We start from the raw sequence: 10632 nt of genomic DNA, 5'->3' as shown, positions 1-10632 counted from the left end.
AAAGTAATAGCTTTAACAACACAGAACTATTAGTTTTCTGAAATGATGAAAATTAGCCAAATTACATCTTGGATGCACAACCCAGGACACGGCAGTTTATAATACTATATTAACATTTTTTTTAAAGAACGTTTCACTCGTGTTTAAAATTCCCAGCCACAGTATTAGACTTCTCTTGGAAAAGTGAATACAGTTTACATTTATAAAAAGCAGATAGTTCAGAGTTATAAAAAGTAAAAACAGTGAGCAGAATATCACAGCAAATTTCTGGTAAATCACTTCCAGAAGCATAGATGTTGAATTTGGTATAAATTATACCTCTCTCTTCAAATAGACTCTATAAAACTTATCAGAAAAAAACAATTCCAAAAAACCTGACAGTGCTTAGGAGGAACTAATAAAAACCTCTAGGTAAATTACTTGAAATGTGACACACGAGGTGAGACTAGAAGATTTGGTTCAAATCTCACAACCTTAGCAGTAGCCTTCAAAATTCATTAGCTTCCCCAAGCAGGCTGGTTAATGCTTCCTTAAATCCTACTTGTGCAGTATCAAAAATATTCTAGAGACACATCCAAGTAATTCTAAAATCAGGGTGAGATTAATTCTGGTTCATAAAACTATAGCATTAGGAATGGGAAGGTAACCCCAATTCATCAGGATTTATAGCATTTGCAGTTGTGAATTATAAAGACAATTCCATTAGGTTTTTATTATATTGTTTATCTTTGGTCTACCAGTGGACTGCATCATTTTGTGCATGATGATATTAAAATCAGTATTTAAATAAATCATTATTTGAATTGATATTTCCTTAGAAAATAACTGAGCTTTTCAAAGAGCCAACATTAAATGGTTACCACACGTGATAAAGACTAAATAAATAAAGTGGTATAAGAAAATTGTAATAAAAAATGAAATATATTCCTTGGTTCAGAAAGAAATAGCAAAGTTATTACCAGCCTACCTAGGAACAAAAGCCTATTTGTGCATATCCACTGACCATAGAAGAATGAGAAATTAGCCTTTGAACACAGAAAAGAACCCTCCTTCTCGTCACATCAGATGCCAGCACACAAATCCAGCCCACCCCACAAAAAACAAGAGCTGCAATTACATGAAGAATTTCTGCATGCTTCCCAGCTGGTATAAGAATAGCGCAGGCAGAGTCCCTGGGGAACTTAGCTACTAAAATCCATGCACAGACAGCATTTTTTCAAAACTTTGATTTGATGTAACTTGAACAGATTTTCATGGAGGCAGCAAGAGGCCTATTGTTGACAGAAAGGCTTGCTACTTGTCAGATGCTGCATCCCCAGTTCAAGGCTCAGTAACACTAGAGCGTTTCAGAGACTAAAAGGCCAGATCATTTTTTCCTAATTTCATTTTCAACAGTGGATCAACTGTGTTGTATGAGAGGTTTCCAGAAGTAGTCCACTAAAGCCTTCATCTTTTAAATTAAACGAACAGGTTAACATTTGGTAAAGTTATAAAAATTGGAACCCATCTAACAAACACGAGTTATTTGGTAACCTTAATATGCAGCACTGCTAGCTTCATCCAGCTGGGTATCACTTCAGAATAGCTAAACCCTGTACACTAATTTAAACTATGGAAGCTAGCTTTGGAACCAACAACTACTCTCAACACAAAGTTTCTGCCTTGAAAGTGTCCCAAGCCAGGTAAATTTCTTGCTCCCCCAAATGAAACGATGATTTAAAACAAATTATTATATAAAATTATATAGACTTAATCAAAGAGAAGCAACTACATATGAGTGTTCACATTACTTACAAATCTTTAAGAATTTAAAAAGACTTCAAGAATAATCATTGTCAACTGTTCACACCAAGATATGCAGTGGTCACACAATTTTTTTTCCCCAAATAATGACACATACAGTATTTTAACTGCTGGGAGAGCAACCACTACTAATTTTGCTCTTTTACAAAACCAGTTTGTTTAAGAACTACTGTTTTATAATAGAAAGGATGTGTTTGGGAAGCAAAATTAAATTTCATAATTGCAAAGTTCACAACAGCTGAACTTCAGTCTAATCCTCTGTACTGACTTGAATGCTTGTTATGTCTGTAAAACCTTACCTAGGCTTGCCGTGAGGCATTCCAGATCTGCTAAAAACCCAGGTATTTGTTGCAGCTGATCCTGTAGTTCCACCAGACTGTTCCTTTTCTTCTCCCAATGTGCAGAAAGCATCACAACTTCACTATCCACCAGCTGAAACAAACAGGTTCTTTACTTTACTTGCAAATTGATGTACCTATTTATGAGCATCTTGACTAATTTTTAGAATTCATGCATCAATGAATGATGCAATGCAAGACCAATGCAAGCATAAGGTCAGCACAGCAACGCTATAGCACTGCCATTTGTGTACTTCTCAAGTAAATATACAACATGCTTAAGAAAGCCCCTGTAGTATGAAAGATTTATATCAAAATAAGATAAAAAGTTATTTCTCAATATACTTATCAATGCAGGAACTATTTTATGGATTTTATTAACTGTAAAGAACATGCATCTGAAATTTTGACAGCAGCGTTGTACTGGTACGCAATAACAACATTGCAGTGCTACAATGTAAGGCTTATTTAGATCAATAACTTAGTATAATGTTGCTACTCATACTGATTTAATCTTAACAACAAAACTGAAAATTCTGCACATTCAAAATACTCTAGAAAATTAAATAAAAGGAATGACATTTAAAAAAAAGTTGCCTTTCTAACAGTCCTGCTCTTCTACTCTTGTGATAAACTGCAGTAGTTGCAAGTCTTTATGAACACACTGCTATGTAACTTCAATTTTTGTTGTTTGAGTCTTCCTAACTTTTATTATACAATAGTATAATGAGAAGAGGTTACACTGTTTAAAAGTTTTATTTATTTAGGTCAGATTCTATGAAAAACAGAAAGATCAAGAGATCTTAGGTAACAAACGTTTCCCTTACATATAATACTTGAGATGATTCAATCATAATTTTCCTGTTCTTAGTTCCATTACCGATTCTTCCTCTTGTACACAACTGCAGCCCATGGCTGTGCAAGCATAAGGTCAGCACAGCAACGCTATAGCACTGCCATTTGTGTACTTCTCAAGTAAATATACAACATGCTTAAGAAAGCCCCTGTAGTATGAAAGATTTATATCAAAATAAGATAAAAAGTTATTTCTCAATATACTTATCAATGCAGGAACTATTTTATGGATTTTATTAACTGTAAAGAACATGCATCTGAAATTTTGACAGCAGCGTTGTACTGGTACGCAATAACAACATTGCAGTGCTACAATGTAAGGCTTATTTAGATCAATAACTTAGTATAAAGTTGCTACTCATACTGATTTAATCTTAACAACAAAACTGAAAATTCTGCACATTCAAAATACTCTAGAAAATTAAATAAAAGGAATGACATTTAAAAAAAAGTTGCCTTTCTAACAGTCCTGCTCTTCTACTCTTGTGATAAACTGCAGTAGTTGCAAGTCTTTATGAACACACTGCTATGTAAGTTCAATTTTTGTTGTTTGAGTCTTCCTAACTTTTATTATACAATAGTATAATGAGAAGAGGTTACACTGTTTAAAAGTTTTATTTATTTAGGTCAGATTCTATGAAAAACAGAAAGATCAAGAGATCTTAGGTAACAAACGTTTCCCTTACATATAATACTTGAGATGATTCAATCATAATTTTCCTGTTCTTAGTTCCATTACCGATTCTTCCTCTTGTACACAACTGCAGCCCATGGCTGCATCTGCATTCTGAACTCCCCAGCTTTTGTAGAATTTAGTGGCAGAAACTGAAAAAGTCTGAGCAATGGGCAAAGGAAGTTCTCAAAGATTAACAGTTCTACCCACTTCAGACAGATTCTTTTAGAACAACAACTTCTCCCGTTACCAAATTCCTCCAACTATCTACCCCTGTCAAAAAGCCATCCTGTTTTACCAGATAAGGTTTGAAAACTTATTCCAAAGCCCAGCGAGTAATGAAACATTTCAGAAGACCAACATCCTTATTTAAATAAAGCCAAGTCTATTTTTGAGAATGAGATATGGGATTTATATCCATTAAACAGTAAAGAAAAAACAAAACAAAAACAAAAAAACAAAACCCCAAACTATCATGACATGGCGGAAACACCGTAAAGAAAAAACAAAACAAAAAACCAAAACCCCAAACTATCATGACATGGGGGCAAACACCAGAAAAACATTTCAGCCCAGAGAGAATTAAATGCAGCTAAAATTACAATCATCTAAAAGCAGTATTTTTAGGACAATTTTGTAGATGGAACTGGTAGTTAGCATCTATAATTTAACATGGCAAGACTGTAGGCAGAAATTAAAGCTTGAAATTTTCATGTTCCTTTTTCTATTCAACATTTATAAAGTACTCGTGCTGTCTTATTTATCTGCTATTGGCCAGTACCAGAAATAGGATACTGGACAAGTGGACCTTTAGGTCTGATATAGTACAGTCAATCTTGCGTGCTTAACCAATTCTTATTTTATTGAACCCTGTATTTTCTACTTTTATAAAAAAGAAACAAACAAAAAACCCACAAGCAATACATATTTTGGATGCTCCCATAAGTAAACATCTGAACTTCATGGAAAATTTCGAAGTCTTTTTGAAAGCTTTTCATTCTCATTTTCCCAAGCAGCCATAATACGTGAGATTAAGGTTACATTGGTTTTAGTTATATGAAACCTCACATTGTTTTCAGAACTACAATTTTTAAAGCAAACTATTGCAAGCATTAAAAAACTGTAAGCAAGTAATTTAAGAGATGTTCTAAAGAAAATCATCATGAGCAGTAAAACACACAAAGCTGGCAGAGAGAACTTCATCTCTAATTAAACTGAAGGTTTTCACTGGAACGCATGGAAAAGGTGGGCCATACTATTAGGCAAGAGAAAGAAGAACATAAGATAATATCTTTCTTACCCTAAATACACCTCTTCAAAATACATTAAGCAGTGAGGTTTTTATCCATTGGAAAAAGATAAAGAGAAGACTCCTAAGGAAACCAGAGGAGTCAGGGAGGATGCAGCTGGCCAAAGTGAAGGTTTCAGCCAGGACAGAGAACCCCACAGCTCAGTCCTGCTCTGCACCATGGCCACCCAGCTTACACTCTCTGCCCCTTAAACAGGGTTTGAAATGCAAAGTCTGGTGCAGACCTCCAAAACAGCAGAGCAATGCATTGGCAGCACTTACTGGAAGTTTTCTTTCCCTTCATTCCAGAAATAAACCACACAACTTGTCACTTCACTTCCAGGACAGGAAGACTGAACAAAATCAGGAGAAAGCACAGACACTTCCTCAACCTTTTCAGCCAGACAAGTCAAATCTTGGCATTTCCTGTCCACTAGGAGAGGGCAGCGGTGTCAGGCAACAGCCCTACCCTGATTGATACTAACCACCAACACGCCTCAACTCCAAATATATTCTATACTTTCCCAGCCCCTCCCAGTGCTTTTAAAGAGCTACAGCAGTAACATGCAACATCATTTTTGCAATTGTTTACATTGCATCACATTATTTAATGTTTGCATTACATTATTGTTTACATTACATTGTTTGCATTATTGTTTATTGTTTACATTGCCATTTATTGGCAATGTTAAAATGTCTTAAGCAGTCTCAAAGTAATATTCCCAGCTAACTTAAAATCTTTCAAATAATGGTGAAGAGTGACCACCTGAACTTCTGGATATGTCTTATTTTTACCATCCCTTCTTGTCACACTCTGACAAAGTTGTACTTCTCAATATCCTTCTCTAACCTAACACATCCCACAGAAAAACAGTAAGCTGGTATAATTAATATTTTTTGCTTAAGTGCAAGTAGTGATTGCAACTATCTGAACAAAGGAAAGAAGACAAGAAATTCTGGGTGTCAATGTATCAGTTGAAAAGTACTTTAAAAGCACTAGGAAATTCTCACACTCGATGTTTGTTAAAGTAATTGAAGTATCAGAAAGTAAACAGGAGAATGAACTTCAGATAATTCTTGTTAGATGATACCTCATGAGAAACATGATCACAGAGAATTTCTATTTTCGCAATATCTATATTTAATACTTTAAGAATATTAATTGTAGGCTGAGTACCATCAAATCTGGAAGAGCTGTGAGAAACAAGAGGAACTGGACATTCTGATCCATTTCGTCAGCTGCCTGTCAAACACCATCTTAAAACCACAGTAAAAAACAATGCAACTTGGCATTTTTCCCAAGTAGCAATACGGAGCATTACTTTTTCATTATACTGTTTGTACTGGATCCAGTTGGGATAGAGTTAACTTTCTTCATAGCAGCCCATATAGTGCTGTGTCTTGGATTTCTGATCAAAACAGTGTTGTTAACACACCAATGTTTTGGATATTGCTGAACAATGCTTGTACATTGTCAAGGCTTTCTCTCTTTCCCACTCATCCCCGCTCCTCCTGCAGTGAGTAGGCTGGGTGTGCAAGAAGTTGGGAGGGGACACAGCCAGGACAGTTGACCATTGGCCAAAGGGATATTTCATACTATATATCATGCTCAACAATAAAAACTAAGGGTTTGGTCTTCCAAGGTAACCATTGCTCTGAGACTGGCTGGGCATCGGTCTGCTTATGGGAGGTTGTGAGTGACTGCTTTTGTACCACTCGTTTTTCCTCTGTCCTTCAATTATTAAACTGTCTTTATCTTGAATCATGAGTTTTCTCATTTTTGTTCTTCCTGCTCTCTCCTATGTCCCACTGGTGGGGGAGTGAACAAGGCTGTGTGAATGCTTACCTAGTGGCCAGGGTCAACCCAGTACACTGGTACTAAAAATTTTAGTTTAAAATTATTTACACATTTTAAAAGAAACAAGTGTGGCATTATTTTTTCTTACCTCTCCAGCTTTTGCACAATCTTTGGCTCCTTTGTGAAGGGCAGCCCAAGCATCTTCATATCTGAAGAGAACAAAGATAAATGACTGCTTTTCCTGTGTTCCCCTTACAAAAGAAGATTTCATGGATACCACTGTGCTTATATTTACAGGGACTACCAGAAATAACAGTTTAAAAAGCTGTGAGGTTGTCTTGGTAGAACAGTAAATATTAGAAAGAAATATACAGTAAGAAATAATTTCTTTCAAAGAAAAAGTGATTAATGTTTTTTAAATCGCTAGCTTACATTAAGAGCTAAATGGACCCAGCAATATTTATAAGACTACACATAAAAGCCTTAAGCACTTCTTGGAACCTAATTTCATTAAGAAAATAAAAAAAATTAACAAGATTGTAATCACACCCCCCCCCAAAAAAGGAATAGATTTAAAAAAAAAAAAAGATAAAAATACAAAGGAAATTTATAATGCAGATAGCTTCTGTTACTCAGAAAAAATGTGATTAAATACACATGGAATACACTTTCTTTTCATGGCAATGACAGGTATACTGTCTCTATTATAACTGAATGAAACCATATCAAATATGTAAAAGTCAAATTAAAACTACAGGCTGGGCCTCAGTGCTGTTCTCCTTCACCCCTGTGCATTAGATTCTGAACTAAAGTCATCTTTCAAATGTTGCCTCTCCTTCAGAACTTCTGTTTCATTAGCATGATAGCACTTAAAGATTGGGCAAGCTTTAAACATATTTATCATTTGGTAACCATCCCCCACTCCACTCACTGCAGAACATCCAAAAAACCTATTAGTAACACCTTCATTTTCTTCTCCTTTTCTTAACCTAATAAAGTTATTTCTGAAATTATAGGAAGCAGACACTAACAAAGAAATGGAAGGTCATACCTGCTCAGTAATTCCAGTCCAGCAGAAAACTCTGGCAAACACTGAACAGTTCTATAAAACAAATTGTAAATATACAAATGTTGGTAATGAATAGAAAGCTGTTATAAAATATGTGTGCACACTCATCTGCGTTTGACAGATATGCTGACCACAGAAACATTCCCTACGGTTCACTTTCACAAACATTTTGTCAATTCTGGTTTAAAATGCATTACACAGTATATCTTACAAGAATATTCCACAGCTAGGGTTGGTTTTTTCCCCCTTGTTATTTTATGGTAGCCCATTCTTACCTCTTTTTGACTATGTCCATTAAAAACAACTTTTATGAGATAATTTCTTAGTACAGTTAACAAACACGCAGGATGAACATTGTTTTACCTTAAAACAGTGGAGAGAAACATTCTGAAAATAAGACTACTACACAAGTTCTTTATGTCCCTCAATAAAGATAGTGCACTTAATGCATTCTACATTAAAAATAAATACTAAGCTAAAGAATCTTTGCCAGTTTAATGCTCTAATGATCTCCTATAGTATACATACATTTTCATTAATAACAGCTTCAAATATAAAGGCAACTTATCGTAAGTTGAAGAAAATTAACAATGCAGCACTTTTAAGGATGTATTATGTGAAGATCTTGATGTCATCCAAGATTCATCTCTTGGAAGATTACCAGAATAGACTTATTTGCACCGTCATCCAAACAATTTGAATGGAAAAAACCAAATACCATAAATGAAACATTTTTTTCCTTAAACCAAGGGAAAAATGATAGAATCAGTGAGATGGGAAGGGACCTCAGGCAGTCTCTAGTGCAACCTCCTGTTCAAAGCAGGACCAGCTATGGGATCAGACCAGCTTGCTCAGGACTCTATCCAGTTGCAACTTGAAAACCTCGGAGAACGGAAACTTCACAGGCTCTGTGAGCAACCCGTTCCACTGCTTGATTGTCCTCATGGAAGAAAAAGCTTTTCCTTATAGCCTTTTCCTGTCTGCACATCTCTTGTTTCAACTTATGCCTATCACCTTTCGTGTTCCCACCACGTACCAGTGTCAAGAGTCTGGCTCCACTTCCTTGATAACGTCCTCATAGGTAATGATGGGCTGCTGTTAGGTCTCCCCAAAGCCATCTATTCTCCAGGCTGAACAAGCCCCGGTCTCAAGCCTTTCCTCATATACAGAGAGTTCCAACCCCAACCATCTTGGTGGCCCTCCACTAAACTTGCTCCAGGTTATCAATGTCTTTCTTACATCGGGGGCCCAAAACAGTAGCTAGGTGTGGTCTAAGGAGTGCTGAGTGCAGGGGATAATCACCTCCCTCAATCCCACCACCTGTGGTCCTGTTCATACAGCCCAGGAAGCTGTTGGCTTTCCTTGCTGCCAGGCATGTTGCTGGCTCACATTCAGCTTCCTGCCTCCCAAGACCACCAGGGTCTTTCCAGCAAAGCTGCTTCCCAGCTAGTCAGTCAGCCCCAGTCTGTATTGTTGCAGGGGATACTTTCTGCCCAGGGAAAGACTGGATTTGTACCTCTTGAATTTCATGAAGTATCTCTTGGCCCATATGGTCCTATGGGCTTTTGTGGGTTGAGTTCCCCAAACTGATCTTCATCCACTACTGGTCAGTCTCTTCCTTTCATTAAGCACAGAGGACTGGGAGACCTTGTTTGTGAGGACTGAAGCAACAAAGGCATTGAGTACCTCAACAACATCTACATTTGCTGTCACTAAATCATCCACCCCATTTATCAACAATCCCACATTTTCTTTGTTCAGCCTTTTATTACCAATGCAGGGCTAGAAGCTCTTCTTCTTGTCCTTGATATCACTTGTAAGTGTCAATTCTAGGTGAGCTCCGACTTTCCTAAGGCTACTCCTGCATGCCAAAGAAGTTATGAAGAGGGTATGAAGAAGTTATCCCTGACACCCTCCAGAACTCTTCTTGACTGCATCCCGCTGTGCTGTCCTTTCAGCAGATGTCAAGGAAGTTAAAGGCCCGCACAAGAATGGGGGTTTAATGATACAGAGAATTCCTGAAGTTGTTTATAGAAGACATCATTCACTCCCTGATCAGATGGTCAGTGACAAACTCCCATTGCAACATCACCCTTACTGGCCTCTCCTCTGATCCTGACCCACAAGCTCTCACCATCCTTACAATCAAGCTAAGCTGTATTTGTCCCAGAACTTTATCAGCAAAGCAGAAGTCACCCTGGCATTCCCCTGTTTGTGATAAACCAGTTGGTTCACCCAGTGCTCTTCTCAAAAAGTGATGGATATTTACAGTACACCAGATGAACCAAAATATTATAGACTGGAAATGTACAAAGAAGGCAGTTGCCTAAAATAGTTTTATTCAGACCTTCACCCATTCTTAGTTTAGTTTCTGTGTCTTGTCAATACAACCAGTCTTCTGTTAAAAAACCTTGTGCTGGTTTTGGCTGGGGTGGAGTTAATTTTCTTCACAGTAGCTAGTATGGGGCTATGTTTTGGATTTGTGCTGAAAACAGTGCTGATAATACAGGGATGTTTTAGTTACTGCTGAGCAGTGCTTACACAGCGTCAAGGCCTTTTCTGCTTCTCACACCACCCTACCAGTGAGTAGGCTGGGGGTGCACAAGAAGCTGGGAGGGGACACGGCTGGGACAGCTGACCCCAACTGACCAAAGGGATATTCCACACCATACGATGTCATGCTCAGCATATAGAGCTGGGGGAAGAAGGAGGAAGGGTGGGATGTTCATAGTTATGACGTTTGTCTTCCCAAGTAACCGTTACATGATGGAGCCCTGCTGTCCTGGAGATGGCTGAACACCTGCCTGC

The 10632-nt window shown here is 37.3% G+C and overlaps 1 protein-coding gene across 2 annotated transcripts in view; it reads right to left on the bottom strand.

Annotated features, from left to right (window-relative positions):
- DTNBP1 (dystrobrevin binding protein 1) overlaps window positions 1-10632 on the bottom strand; it is a 68569-nt gene that overhangs the window by 56964 nt on the left and 973 nt on the right. Inside the window, exons 2-4 of one of the 2 annotated variants that reach the window (XM_009273716.2) lie at window positions 7807-7857; window positions 6904-6964; window positions 2103-2235 (exon numbers count right to left, since the gene is read on the bottom strand). In XM_009273716.2, coding sequence (XP_009271991.1) covers window positions 2103-2214 — 112 coding nt within the window. In that variant the 5' untranslated portion in view covers window positions 2215-2235; window positions 6904-6964; window positions 7807-7857. Of the gene's footprint in view, window positions 1-2102; window positions 2236-6903; window positions 6965-7806; window positions 7858-10632 lie in introns of those variants that run through there. The other variant, XM_009273715.1, reaches the window with a different exon arrangement.

This window comes from Aptenodytes forsteri, unplaced genomic scaffold (assembly GCF_000699145.1).
Source record: "Aptenodytes forsteri isolate BGI_AS27 unplaced genomic scaffold, ASM69914v1 Scaffold63, whole genome shotgun sequence".
NCBI classification, from domain to species: Eukaryota; Metazoa; Chordata; class Aves; order Sphenisciformes; family Spheniscidae; genus Aptenodytes; species Aptenodytes forsteri.
This window is presented reverse-complemented; position numbering and strand designations above follow the sequence as displayed.